The sequence below is a fragment of the Cydia splendana genome, chromosome 1 (assembly GCF_910591565.1).
Source record: "Cydia splendana chromosome 1, ilCydSple1.2, whole genome shotgun sequence".
In the NCBI taxonomy this organism is placed as follows: Eukaryota; Metazoa; Arthropoda; class Insecta; order Lepidoptera; family Tortricidae; genus Cydia; species Cydia splendana.
This window is the reverse complement of record NC_085960.1, coordinates 27604129-27619146: the sequence shown is the minus strand read 5'-3', so window position 1 is coordinate 27619146 and position 15018 is coordinate 27604129. Positions and strand designations below refer to the sequence as shown.

Here is a 15018-nt window from a genome sequence, read left to right as displayed (position 1 = left end):
TAATAAAAGTCTCTTTTCGGAATTATCCGACAGTTTTCGACATTCGGAATTACCCGAGTAAACCTTAACTTATTTTTAAAACGTGTTTTTCAATTAAAAGACACATCAAGATTGTTTACCTTATTTCTAATGCTAAAAAAACCGAACTATAACTATGTAAACAAAAGTCACTAGTAAATTTGTCATTCTTTGACAATTTCAATATGGCGCGGTTTGTTTACATAGTTAGCAAGCTCCATAGAATGACACTTTAAATTGGCAATAATTATCCAATAATTCATCCAATGATGCGAATTCGCACGTCGCTCCGTTGAGCGAGCGGGACGTCGCTATTATAATGCGAGCAAAGCCTGTCATTCACGCTCACACACCGGAGCGACGTGCGAATTTGCATCAGTGAACCGCGTAAAACTATACTTACCTACGAGTTCAGAGGTAGGCTGTTACTACAGATTAATAAAATAATTACAACAATCAAAAATTCAGGTGGACGTACGAAATTACTTGAAAAAAAGAAGGTGTAACGTGTAACGTAATTTTTCAATCACAAACTAGCCGTCTAGCTTTGGTTATAGTAGGTAAATGCTTAATACCGAGTTGCAACGCACTCGTGTGTTGTGCTGTCAGGTGCAGCGATGTTGTACCCCCTCCCCCCAGCAGCGGCGGTATTAATCATTTTATATAGATTCAGTTTTGCGCTACGTTAAAAATAAATCTGCACGGGTTGTTGCGACAGGGTCCCTCAATACCCGATTCCGCGGGCGATTCTCCTGGTCGCCAGTCCTAAGTAAGACCGGCGCTGCCCCACTGCATAGGTACCTACATTTTTATGATATGTAGGACGCCTTAAGACGAAAGTGGACGACTGCACCTGACCGTTTCCGGGTAGTCGCCTATTTTCCTCTCCTATTATTATAGCTGTGATTGATTTAGGTACCTACATATACAGGATGATTCAGGAGACGTGAGCAGGACTAATACTGCGCATTTCGTAAATGATAAGCAACACTTTCGTATCAGTATTAGTGAGGTTAACGTTAATTTTAGAGTCGTGTTGAAAAAAAAAGTTATTAATTTATTTACGACATGCGTGGTCACCCTAAAATTAGAATACTAAACTACCGATGACCGTGATTGTAGAGGATTACATTTGCCCTCACCAAAAAGTTAAAAAATAGGAAAAAGTGTGGTTGTTTGACCTAAATACGACGGTGATCGATCAATTACCAGTTACTGATTGTGCAGGATTAGTCCTGCTCACGTCTCATGAATCACCCTGTATACATCAAATTGTGTAAGAATTTTCCATTAGGTAACATCAAGATCCAGAGAGGAAAGTGGGGCCTATTCTTTTGTATGGAGAAGTGGTAGTCCACTAGTTAGGGGCTCATTTAGACGATACGAGAACTCTCATGCGAGTTTCATTATCATTACATTGCGGGTTTTGAGCGTTCGGTTGAATTGGACGTAACCAACAGTCCGCAATGTAACTAAAATCGCATGCGAGTTCGCGCGCAGTCTAAATCAGCCCTTAGTGTTTGTGTTTTCTCTCGACCACTGCTTTTATAAGTTGTGGCGAAGCTTGTTTAAGGTTGTGCGCCCATCCGATCTTCGCGAAGCCGTCGAGCAGCAGCGTGGTGAGGTTGAGGGTGTAGGCCAGCTCGGCGGCCTTGTAGTCCCACGGGAACGTGTGGTGGTAGTTGTGCCAGCCCTCGCCCAGCGCGACCGCTGACACGCCCCAGTTTTCAACTGGCGTGATATTCCTGGAAATTAATTTATGAATTTAAATAAAGCATGGCATCTAAGACACGCAAAAATATCAATAGGTGCAATTTTGCTTGTAAAATGCTATGCCGCGAGCAATATTACAGAATTGCATTTAATACCTTTTTATACTACAACAACGTATGTTCACTCTTAAAACTATTTTTGACGTTGTTTCAACCTCGGTTACCCCTACTTGCCCGTTTACATATTGATTTTCTTAAACGTAGGGGAGATGTGACCATAATGATCCCTCGGAGTAAAATGATTCCCCATCGTATCTGAGCAACTACTGGTGCCATCTATCTAAATATGCAATAAACGTATGCCCCGTGACCCCGCCAGTTGCCTCTTAAAGTGTCATGACGGTACCAGCATGCAGCGAGATTTTATTAGGAAATAATTAAAAAATATATGTCTAATCTACGGTATGCCTATTTTCCGAATTCCATTACTTTTAGCATGTTACGTTTTATTCAAATTGTGTTTCACTGTCGGATCTTAATGATGTTTAGCTATACTTTAACGGTGTTTATACTGACGATGACGCAAGTTTCTTGAAAGTTATATTTTTATATAGGTAAAATGATCCCTATTCGTAGGCGTAAAATGATCCCTGGTATCATTTTACCCCCTAAGTAATTTACTATGAGCATTTCCTGTACAGGCCATAACATATCATGTCGCGAATTTATGTGCGCAAAGCCACTTACTTCCGAAAAAATGACCTTAGGAAGAAATGCTAAGGGCTCTTAATGCGATTAAATTATGGATTGCCTTTTAAAATAGCAAGCAAAATCTGTGCCCCTGACGGCGTTAAAAACAAGGCCAAAATATTAAAAAAAAATAGCACTCATCTTCTGAAAATAAAGAAACACTGGAATCGCCTGACTTAAATGATTAAGACGAAGAAATCTTGATATTACAAAGGAATCATCTGTGATTATTTTAACTCTACCCTAGGGATTGTTTTATACATACCTATTTATAAAATGATCCTTTACTAAACCTTTAAAAAACATAACATAATTATTAGTGATGTACCGACTATTGATTTGGCCGACTAGCCGACTAGCCGACTAATCGGCGCTCGGATGGCCGATTAGTCGGCTAGTCGGCCAGATCATTAGTTTCGTTTAAGTTCGGTTCAGATCACTTTAAAAAAACAATCGTTTTTCCCCCTGCGTCGCGCTATTCATCATATTATAGTAACGCAAAAAAAAAAATCCTAAGGCTATTCATACGCCAACCGGACAAGAAAGCGACCACACGGTCAATAATTCGAACAAAAGTTTTCATAAGCACCCTAAATAGGAATTTGGGTAAAATAGGTGAAAAGTTTATGGTAAATATTTGCTGTTTATTTCTTTTTGCCCTGATTGTCTATATCACTTATAAAGTGCCGACTAATAGGCCATTTTTGCCGACTAGTCGCCGACTAATCGCCGACTACAAATGAAGCCGGATAGTCGGCTTTCCCGACTAGTCGGCGACTAGTCGGTACATCCCTAATAATTATTTAAATATATAAAAAAAACACGAGAAATACGTATGCAGTTACTTAGTTAAGTAAATGGACTATTCATAAAGACCTAAATCTTGTGTGTTTTGTCTCCAACTGTGAACACAGTAAAGTTTATCCCTTAAGGGGATCATTATACCCACATCTCCCCTACTTACCTAACCATACCCCGAAGTTCATGGGATTCAATAAAGACACGGTGTATTTGACCACATCTAGGTATTTGATGCTGACTGTACAAGTCGTAAACACGGACGCGAATGAAATACGCAATCACGCATTGATACTATAGCTGGTCAAGCAGATCTTGTCAGTAGAAAAAAGCGGCAAATTTGAAAAATGTAGGTGCGAAGGGATATCGTCTCATAGAAAATTTGAATTTCGCGCCCTTTTTCTACTGACGAGATTTGCTTGACCATCTATAAATTACTTACTTATAAGCTCGTTTCTTAGGATAACGGTGCCGTCATGTCGCCATAATGAAATTCATGCTTGATCGGTTTATTATTCGTACATTAGATTATACAATATTACATCAGTAAATTGAGAAGTGGCTCCTTAATTACTGTACCTATCTAATTAATTGCGGGCTACAAGATCGTTGAGTTCATATAATACAAATACATTCCTATCTTTGATCTTGGGAGTGGATATAATTGAATCCCAGCAGGTAAATCGCCCATCGAGTTTTACGCAAATTCAATGTTTGTTATTAAATTGACGACCGGTGTGGCCTAGTGGGTAATGACCCTGTGATACGTTTCTGCGCTAGAGCATTTTAGGTTTTAAGTACGATTTTAAAAATAGTCGATTAAACGTTTTGTTTAAAAATAGTTAAGCCTCCTTGGCACTCAATTAGGTTAGGAAAAATCCAAAGAGAGTCCAAAGTTAGGTATGTTGTTTCTAACCTACATAGCGCAATAAAACGCTAAAGCATAATAAATTATATACCTATAAATATGTATTTAATATAAGGTGTACGTTGTACATTATTTAATAAGTAACTTATTAAATTAACTTACTCAACATCATGAAAATTATAAATCGCTCGCCTTATAATATTAACCTGTTTATTGAATTTGTCAAGTCAAATTTTCTCTTGGAAATATTTGAATAAATTACTGTAGGTACCTAATTGTATTGCATAATCACGAACGACACAAAAAATACGAAGACAATTACTCGAAATTGTTTTGCTATTTATATCTTATCATGACAATATAATCATAAATAAATAAAATAAATATTATGGGACATTTTTACACAAATTCAAATCATAAGTGAGTAGTAATAATGAGTTTTCACTTCTCATGCTCAAAAAGTGCACCTTTATGTCGTGCGTAGACGACATAAAATCGCATTTTATGCTCTAGAGCATAAAAGTAAAATTTTCTTCTAAGACTAAGGTAATCGGTCTCAACAGCCAAACAGTTAAAGCATATTGCACAATTTTACTGAGCAATAAAATTGTGTAGATGACAAAACTTGTTATATTATTTTATTTTTGCTACAATTTATTAGAAATCCGTATTTTCTGTCATTAAATTTATAGCTGGTCAAGCAAATCTTGACAGTAAAAAAAGGCGCGAAATTCAAATTTTCTATGGGACGAGATCCCTTCGCGTATACATTATTCAAATTTGCCGCCTTTTTCTACTGACAAGATCTGCTTGACCAAGTATAGTAAATCACATAAAATAGGAGTCAATTATCGTTCAAAAATGCTCCGAAATGTTTGACTTTACAGAAAACCAAGCGTCTGAAACTCTGATCACATGTTGAAAATTAAAAAAATAAAATAAAAAGTTAGTTGGCGGGAATTGTTTATGTATTATGTTCTTTCGCTTTACGACAATTCCGTGGTGTAAATTGCCGTGAAAAATATAATTTATTTTCCTCGCAATCGAAGTGAAAAGCAGAGTGTACAACAAGGGCATAAATGTCCATTTTTACCCTCGTCTACTATTTTGGTCTTTGCTTCGCTCAGACCAAAAAATTGCCTCGGGTAAAAATGGGTCACTTTATGCCCTTGTTGTACAATCTACTATTGCTAACCATACGTTATAACTAGCAAAAATCAGAGCTTTGTAAGGGCTCGCGGAGTTTTTCTACCTAAACCAGTGATGGGCAAAGTACGGCCCGCGGGCCAGCTCCGGCCCGTGAATGGATTTTATCCGGCCCGCCGGCGGTCGTATGAAATAATTAGAATATGGGCTATATGGCATTGGCCCACGATTATCACAAATCAAAATAAATTTTGGCTATAATTCTGGCCCTCCACTTAAATTTCCTAAACTTTCTGGCCTCCCATGAAGAAAGTTTGCCCACCACTGACCTGAACGTACCGGACCGCGATTTTGATCCTGTCCGAGGCTTGTTCCATGTTCGATCGAGTGGGTACGTAATAAGTCCGTTAAGGACGCAGCTATAAGTGTGCAAGAAAGAAATATACCTACTAATTGGACCCCGGTCGCTGTCCGGTACGCTACTGTCTGTTACAGCTTTTACTTTGTCCATTAAAATCGTGTCCAGACGACAAAATCAAATTGCCAATATCATCCACACGTAATATACAAATTCATAAGCGCTTATTACATCCTAAACGGTCGCCCAGTACTTTTTGTAAGCAAGCCAACTGGCTTTCCTACATAATGTTGGGTCGGCAAGCCAATGTTCTTGAATTTATTTATGCGTCCACACCACACAATTGAGCGTAAAACTATCCCGTCTGGACACCTACAGGCGGTAATCATGCTGCTCCGCACATAAATTACGTATAATTTGCTCTCTTAAGGTTCCGTCACACAGGCGCGTTTTCCGGGCGGGGCGTGAGCGCGGCGTGAGCGTTTTATATGTAAAAGCGACGCGACGCGCCCCGCTCACGCGCCGCCCGCAAAACGCGCCTGTGTGACGGAGCCTTAAAGTGCTCATCAAGACGAGTGAGATGACCAAAACAGCGTGTGCATGTTGCAACAAACGTGAGTTCCACTAAATACTGCCAGGGTTACAGCTCTATCTTGAGTATCTCCTAAGTGCTCAAAAAGACGAGTCGGATGACCAAAACAGCGTGTGCCTATATTGTATAAAACCCGAGCTCCACTAGGTACCGCCAGGGTTCAGCATCAGCTATCTACTCTAGTACCCTACCAAGTGATCATCATGACGAGTCGGATGTCCAAAACAGCGTGTGTCTATATTGCACCGAACCCGAGCTGCACTAGTTACTGCCAGGGTTCAGCATCAGCTCTATCTTGGGTATTACTCTCCTAAGTGCTCATCAAGACGAGTGAGATGACCAAAAGATCGTGTGCCTATATTGCAACAAACCTGAGTTCCACTAAATACTGCCAGGGTTTAGCTACAGCGCTACGAGTATCTTGGGTATCTCCCAAGTGCTGAAAAAAACAAGTCGGATGACCAAAACAGCGTTTGCCTATGTTGCACCAAACCTGAGTTCCAATAGGTACTGCCAGTGTTCAAGCTCTATCTTGGGTACTGCTCTCCCAAGTGCTCATTCTGACGAGTCGGATGTCCAAAACAGCCTGTGCCTAATATGTTGCACCAAACCTGATGAGCTCCACTAGGTACTGTCAGGGTTCAGCATCAGCTATCTTGGGTACTGGTCTACCAAGTGATCATCATGACGAGTCGGATGCCGAACCCAGTGTGTGTCTATGTTGCACCAAACCTGAGTTCCGCTAGGTACAGCCAGGGTTATACATCAGCTCTATCGTACCTACTGCTCTCCCAAGTGCTCATCAAGACGTGTCAAAATTACTAAAACAGCGTGTGCCTATGTTGCACCAAACCTGAGTTCCACTAGGTACTGCCAGGGTTTTGGGTCATTTTGTTGAACTGCACGCCGACGTTGCAATTGGCGTGCAGTCGGCGTGCAGTTTCCATACAAGTTGCAGTCGGGTTGTATTCCGACTGTATCGGCCCTAAATCACTGAAAAACCCCAAACATAATGTAATAATATGCTTAATATGCTTATCTTTATTTATAATTTTGGCAGTTCCGAGCAATAGTAACACTAAAACTGTTTCTCGAACTGAAAATACCCGATTTAAGTTTGCTATAGGCGTATCTAGATTAGTAAATTTTTCGCCAATCTGATTCAATTGCTCGATCGAATAAGGAGGTGCGGACGCAAACGCCAATTTGGCTCGTCGAATTCAACCGCCGATAATGACCGATATTACCGATAAAATGAGGTGCGGACGCAAGAATACCAATTTGTGAGGTCAGTATTTTCGTTCTGGGGCATTTTTTCAATTTAGAGGGCTCTAATATCACCATAAATCTAAAATTGGAGATTGACGCCAATTTCATTTCTGATCAAATCGACCGATCGATCGGTCAGAATCCAAAATTTTAACCCTTTATTGTATTTATCGTTGTTAGCACATAGTCCATTAGCACGAATTTTAATTCATAAATTTTCTAACAGATGGCGCTAGTAGTAATACAAAGTGTTATTCCATTATTTTATTTTTTTAGGTTTATAAAATGATATTGTTATGTTTGATAACACATCTAGACATGAATTTAAATTACTATGTTAAATTTCAAACCTATCAGTGCGATAGTTTTTCCGTAAAGTGTACCACAAGAATGCATAGTTTGTCGAATAGTGATAGGGCTCGCTTCGCTCGCCCTAATTATAATAAGTATTAAATTACTAATTACAAAAATGCAATGGAATACAAGAGAGGCTTTATAGTTCATTTTTTTAGGCATTAGAAATAAGGTAAACAATCTTGATGTGTCTTTTTATTGAAAAACTCGTTTTAAAAATAAGTCACGGCAAATATGTAAAAATTATGAATCTAATATGATCATTTATACAGGGTGATTCAGGAGACGTGAGCAGGACTAACACTGCGCATATCGTTAATTATAAGCAACTGTTTCGTATCAGTATTAGTGAGGTTAACGTTAATTTTCTAGTCGTGTTGAAAAAAAAAGTTATTATTTTTTTTACGACATGCATGGTCACCCTAAAATTAGAATACTAAACTACCGATATTCTGTATCAAATTGAATGTCATTACTGTCATCACGGTCTGGTTACTTTTGAAAACTCGTATCTCACTCACGTTTGACAGTTTATTTTCTTCGTAATCAAAATGCCATTACGGTTAAAGAGGTTTTATGTTTATTAATTAGGTCCTGTAGGGTGACCATGATTGTTGAGAATTAAATTTGCCCTCACCAAAAAGTTTAAAATTTGAAAAAGTGTTGTTGTTTCTCCTAAATACGACGGTGATCGATCAATTATCAGTTACTGAGTGTGCAGGATTAGTCCTGCTCACGTCTCATGAATCATCCTGTATTCTTCAGCGGGCGCAGCACGGTTCCATTTTTATCGACTATCGCTATGCGCGTCCCTTTCGCACTTACATACTTGTTAGAACGTGACAGGCATGGTGACAAGCGACAAAAACGCGACCGTGCTACGCCGCTTGCTTTCATAAGTAATAGTTACTGATATTTAAAAAGCGTTTTCAATTAAAAGACATGTCAAGATCGCTTACCTTCTTTTCTAATGCTAAAAAAACGAACTATAGTAAAGTTTTTTACCTATAACAGGCGAAATACTCACGGATCGTAAGGCTTATTGCCCCACAGGTGCGCGAAGCTGTTAACCGCCCACGTGAAGTTCAGGCTCATGAGGTAACGCAGGAAAACCTGCGAGAGTATCGCGTACTCCCAGCTCTCGGCCCAGCCCCACACGGGCACCAGCGTCGGCAGTACGAAGCAGAATGCTGTCTTAAACAGTTTGAAGTGTCTGGAACAAACGTCACTAGTTTTCATAGGTACTCAAAGTTGTTGGTCGGTAAAACTTCGTTTACTGGACAAAAGAATAGTCACAAGTTTGCAGAGTCAAAGTTCTTGGTCGGCCAAATTTAACGTTTACTGACGTCTCTCATAAATATCGTACAATAATATATTATGTAGGTACACCATATACATAGTTAGGGGCTAGGTTGATCTGTGTAAGATGTCCCCTAATATTTATTTATTTACTTATATTATACTGAAAGGCTTATTTGACTCAACCAACTAATGGAGTGCGACATGGCCGCCATGTCTACGTTTTTAACTATAACTTGTAAGATCCACTTGCATGGTGCAAGTGGACCCACTAACCCGGGGTTAAGCGGTTAAACCGTTAACCTAGTGTCAAATTGTACTGGTAACCATGGTAACTCCAGCTTTAACCGGTTAACCCCGGGTTAGTAGAATGATACAAGTGGGCCTAGGTAACTTAAATTGTCGAATCAAAATGTTTAAGCGTACCTAAAATAAAATATCTTAAACCAACCAAAACTTGTTTATTACATGCGCATAGGTACCTAAATAAATTGAAATTGCAATAATAAAAATACAAATTTAATAACTTCAATTAAATGGTGTTTGGTGTCGAAACTTTGGGGCCATGGGGGCCAAGTGCGCGTCGACTGTACAAAGACTTGTCAACGCGCCTAATAGAGGCTTCTGGGAACTATTATATAATCTGTGCTTCTGGTGACCAGAGGGCTGGCCACTATTTCGCCCAGCGTATTAGTATCCCAATACAGCGGGGAAATACGGCCAGCTTTCTGGGCACCTTGCCCGTTGACGGCGCTCTGGGCCAAATTTTTTACCTGTAGGTTTTATTATGTTTATTTGTTACTTTCTTTGTTTTTATCAATAAAGAGGTTCTATTTGTTCTAATAACTTCAATTAATCTTAATTTAATTGGTTTCATTGTGTTAACAAAAAAACGGCAGTCTTAATTTAAGTTAGGTACTTAACTTTATGTGCCTATGAAGTTTTGGCGTAAGCTGAACTTACTTAAACTGTATGTATGGAATAAATATAATCATCAACACTTCTTACTCGTACATATCTAGACACGCGGCAGCGTGTCAAGCCAAGTTCAAGCAAAGGAACTGGCTAGCCAGCGCCGAGTGTAACATTACACGAACCACTTGGTGCCACTTTTGACCCTTCTATAACTCAAAACATCTTTAACGTAAACACATAAAACTACGTGTGTTTAATTATATCCATAAGGACATCTAGAAGCCCAAATTTCATGAAGCTAGCTCAAACGGTTATAAAGATATGAAGGTCAAAAAGTCGTAAATTTTGGGACTGACTGACTGACTTATAGTACCTAAACCTAACCTACTTCCAGATAACCTAGAAGGATGAAATTTGGAATCCAGCTCGGTTATTGTGTGTAAGCGTAGGAAAAAATCTAAAAATAAAAAATAAAGTAAAAAAATAGAGGGGGTCCCCATACAAAAAAAACATTTTTTATTGTGTCTGGCATATAAGTACCTAAACCTAACCTACTTCCAGATGACCTAGAAGGATGAAATTTGGAATCCAGCTCGGTTATTGTGTGTAAGCGTAGGAAAAAATCTAAAAATAAAAAAAAGTTAAAAAATAGGGGGGGTCCCCATACAAAACTTATTTTTTATTGTGACTGACATATAGTACCTACCTAAACCTAACCTACTTCCATATGACCTAGAAGGATGAAATTTTGAATCCAGCTCGGTAATTGTGTGTAAGCGTAGGAAAAAACCTAAAAATAAAAAAAGTTAAAAAATAGGGGGGGGGGGGGTCCCCATACAAAACTTATTTTTTATTGTGACTGACATATAGTACCTAAACCTAACCTACTTCCATATGACCTAGAAGGATGAAATTTTGAATCCAGCTCGGTAATTGTGTGTAAGCGTAGGAAAAAACCTAAAAATAAAAAAAGTTAAAAAATAGGGGGGGGGGGTCCCCATACAAAAAAATATTTTTTATTGTAGCGTTGGAACCGTAACAAGCAGATATTTGAAACTATCCCAATATATGTATTATTATATTTGCTATATAAAAGAAATATAAAAATAAAGTTAAGTCAAAAAATAAGTGGTGTCCCCATACAAAAAACTTGTAATACGCGCTAAACAACCGGCCAACGGTGTGTCGTCGGCGGCGCGCGGCACCACATAATTATACAAAGAACAGAAGTAAAAACAATGCAGCAGAAACACAAGAAAAAACATTAAATCTCAATACCTGCCTAGTTTTCTTTACAAAAAGTATTGATATCCCACCAAAAACATAAATGTAAAAAAGGAGAGCCAAGTTCAATACATAAATTATGTTTGGCTGTGGGCTTTGCCGCAAAAAGAATGGAGATCTAAATGAGTGCCAAGTTCTATGCAAAATCCAAATATGTATTTATAGGAACAAAATAACATTATAAACAAGTATTAAACTCTATTTCTTTGCTTTATTGGATACCTATAACAATTGCTGTTATTTAAAAAAAATGTGAGATCTTAAAGTAGGTTAGATTTGGCTTGGCCAGTTTTTATCAGAATTACAAAATATATATATATGTTGAATAACTTTATAAAATGACTGATGTAATGAAAACTGGCCAAGTCAAATCTAACCTACTTTAAGATCTCACATTTTTTTTAAATAACAGCAATTGTTATAGGTATCCAATAAAGCAAAGAAATAGAGTTTAATACTTGTTTATAATGTTATTTTGTTCGTATAAATACATATTTGGATTTTGCATAGAACTTGGCACTCATTTAGATCTCCATTCTTTTTGCGGCGAAGCCCACAGCCAAACATAATTTATGTATTGAACTTGGCTCTCCTTTTTTACATTTATGTTTTTGGTGGGATCTACATATACTATCTTTGTTTTGTAGTTTAAATGCCTAACTGCAACTCGATCTGGGTTCCGGCAGATTATCGGTGCTTTGCTCGAAATAGCGAAGCGCATAGCTGAATCGGAATCCTTTTGTTTTTGCTGTATTTCTGATCGAGTGCATTTCATGCAAAGCGTAGGGGTACTGCAACTAAATATACATATGTTGTTACTCTTTTGTAGATTGTGTGTTTTGCAGCAACCAAATAAACGTCTTAGTATCTATTATCTATTTATCGAAATATAATAGGTAGGTACCTAATTTATATCTTAACTTAATGAAATCAATCACTACATCTTATAAAACAAAGTCCCCCGCCGCATCTATTTGTTTATGTGTAGGTATGTAATTCAGGGATGTTGCGGATGCGAATATTCGCAACATCCCTGGTATGTATGTTCGCGATAAACTCAAAAACGTATGAACGGATTTTCATGCGGTTTTCACTCATCTATTGAGTGATTGTTGAGAAAGGTGTAGGTGTATAAATTGTTAAGGTTTACTCGTGCAAAGGGGCGGGTCGCAAGTTAAATATATTAACGAATTAATTAAAAAATCTCAATACGATTAAGCCATTCAGACTCAGTATCCGTTTCCGGGCGAAGTTCGGACTTGGCAGGTAAAAATGAGAAATTAGTTGACTGTGTAGATGTGACTTTATTCGTCAAGTCGTCCTACTTCCCTTTTGGTCCCTTGTACCTATAAGAACCAATGAACTTACTTCGTATGAAACTGCACAAGCGGGTCTTGGGTGACGTCAGTCATGTCGATCTTGCGGCCCTCGCGCACGACGTCCGGGTGCTTCCTCATCATGAGCCAGCCGACGTGCGCGAAGAAGAACCCGCGTCGCGCGTCGTGCGGGTCCGCCGACGTCTCTGAGAACTTGTGGTGCACGCGGTGGTCGCGCACCCAGTCGGGGATGGGGTTCTGCCGACATTACATTTTAAACAAATATAAATAAATATTAGGGGACATCATACACAGATCAACTTACTTAGCCCCAAACTAACCAAAGCTTGTAGGTACTTATATGCATAGAAAACACCCATGACTCAGGAACTCACTCAGGCACTGTTTAGTGCTTGAAAATGGAGACCTAGGCTCTACGAAATATGTCGCGCGACGCGAGTGACTAAAAACACGCGAGTAAAGTATAGGTACATAATATATGACACTGAGGCTCTAAATTAAACGGTAGGTCTTAGCTTCGTAAATATAAGGGTCAATTCATAACAGTCAAAATTTACTTCTTAACTTACACCGACTATAATTATCGCCTGACATTGACAATTCACCGAGGCCCCGTTTCTCAAAAGATTGTAGCTTGTAGTACAGTCAGCTGCAGAGAAATAGCACCCTTGCATAGAAGATTGTATGCAGGGGTGGTACCTTTTCTCTGCAGCTGACTGTACAAGCGGATGTCATTTTATTACAGCTTTTGTTTGTTTTGTATCACAAGTTACAAGCTTTTGAGAAACGGGCCCGACAAATGTGTTTACCTGTCCGGCAACAGAGTAACATATAACGAGGATCCACTGCAGTGGCAGCGTGGCTTTGTAGGAGCGATGACACCAATATCGGTGCACGCCGGCCGTCACGCCGAACCCGGCCACGTTGCCTACGAAGTAACCTGAAATTGACACAAATTATGTGTACATATTCGGTTTCACTTTGATCTACAAAAAACATTCAACTGAACTGAGAACCACCTTGATTTGAAAGTTAATCGAAATTATAAACGAAGTTTTTCCCATAACTGACACAGCTGACGGACACCCTAATCAGAACCTAACATAGTACGTAGCAGTTTAACAATGCGAATTCAGAGAAATTCGCTCCAATACTTAGGTACCAAGGATTTCTCTGAACCTTGAGCTCTGAGCTTTGAGTTGTTAATAGGCATCTACGAACTCCAACCGATTGAGCTTTCGCCGAAATTTCCAATTGGTTGAGTTTTCGAGGGAGTTATGATGACATAGACATAAACATTTATTCATAATATTTTAAATATTACATGTCAGTGATGATGGACTTAATTTAAATATTACAGTGTTCAATACTGTGGCGCCGCTTGCCACGTGTCGGTCATGGCACATTAAAAAATAAAGTGAAATCTTTTAACTTACCATAAACTGCACTTTGCCACTTCGGGAAGTGACCGGTCATTAAATTGTAAGCGGACCATACAACAGTGATGATATGTAACACGGATATGGATATAATGTTCAACCAGATAAGTTCCGTTTCGAATCCCATCCGTTGCTCCCATTGTCGGAGCCAGGAGAATTCCGGTATCCTTAACGGTTTATCGGAGCCGTATTGCTCATTTACTAGCGCCTCTGTGGTTTCTATATTATTATTGTTATTGTCGCACTCGATCCCTTCAATAGGTTTATGTATGACGTGGCAAACTCTGCATTGTGTATGATTTTTCAGGAATTCGGGTGGTTCTAAATGAGTTGTTTTCGTTTTCGTCGCTGGAGACATTGTGGATCTGTAGACAGAAAAATAAATATTAACTTAATAGATAATTGTGTAAGTAGGTATTTACAAAAATTACATAATATATGTCTTCTTCTTCCTCGCGTTATCCCGGCATTTTGCCACGGCTCTTGGGAGCCTGGCGTCCGCTTGACAACTAATCTAAAGAATTGACGTAGGCACTAGTTTTTACGAAAGCGACTGCCATCTGACCTTCCAACCCAGAGGGGAAACTAGGCCTTGTTGGGATTAGTCCGGTTTCCTCACGATGTTTTCCTTCACCGAAAAGCGACTGGTAAATATCGAATGATATTTCGTACATAAGTTCCGAAAAACTCATTGGTACGAGCTGGGGTTTGAACCCCCGACCTCCGGATTGCAAGTCGCACGCTCTTACCGCTAGGTCACCAGCGCTTTTAATTACATAATATGTGTGTAAGTACTTAATATAATTGGTTCCGGAAAACAGCCATGACTAAAAATAATTTCCAAGATTTCCAAGTGTTTGTTTAGTAAAACAGTGAGGT

The 15018-nt window shown here is 38.9% G+C and overlaps 1 protein-coding gene and 1 long non-coding RNA gene across 2 annotated transcripts in view; one reads left to right on the top strand and one right to left on the bottom strand.

Moving 5' to 3' along the window:
* The window catches only part of LOC134798037 (uncharacterized), a 189855-nt gene that overhangs the window by 125829 nt on the left and 49008 nt on the right, over window positions 1–15018 (top strand). The gene's annotated exons all lie outside the window — the stretch shown is intronic.
* On the bottom strand, window positions 1532–14497 carry LOC134798314 (acyl-CoA Delta(11) desaturase). Its single transcript, XM_063770723.1, has 5 exons — window positions 14137–14497; window positions 13510–13640; window positions 12732–12937; window positions 8893–9078; window positions 1532–1763 (listed from the first exon to the last, which is right to left on the bottom strand). Exons 1-5 carry the CDS (start codon window positions 14495–14497, stop codon window positions 1532–1534), a joined length of 1116 nt encoding a protein of 371 aa, XP_063626793.1.

Coding starts and splice junctions, on each gene's coding strand:
- LOC134798314 (XM_063770723.1), bottom strand. CDS start 14,497: ATGTCTCCAGCGACGAAAACGAAAACAACTCATTTAGAACCACCCGAA. Junction 13,641..14,136: donor GTGGCAAAGTGCAGTTTATG/GTAAGTTAAAAG, acceptor TGTCAATTTCAG/GTTACTTCGTAGGCAACGTG. Junction 9,079..12,731: donor CTTGTGCAGTTTCATACGAA/GTAAGTTCATTG, acceptor CGTTTGTTCCAG/ACACTTCAAACTGTTTAAGA.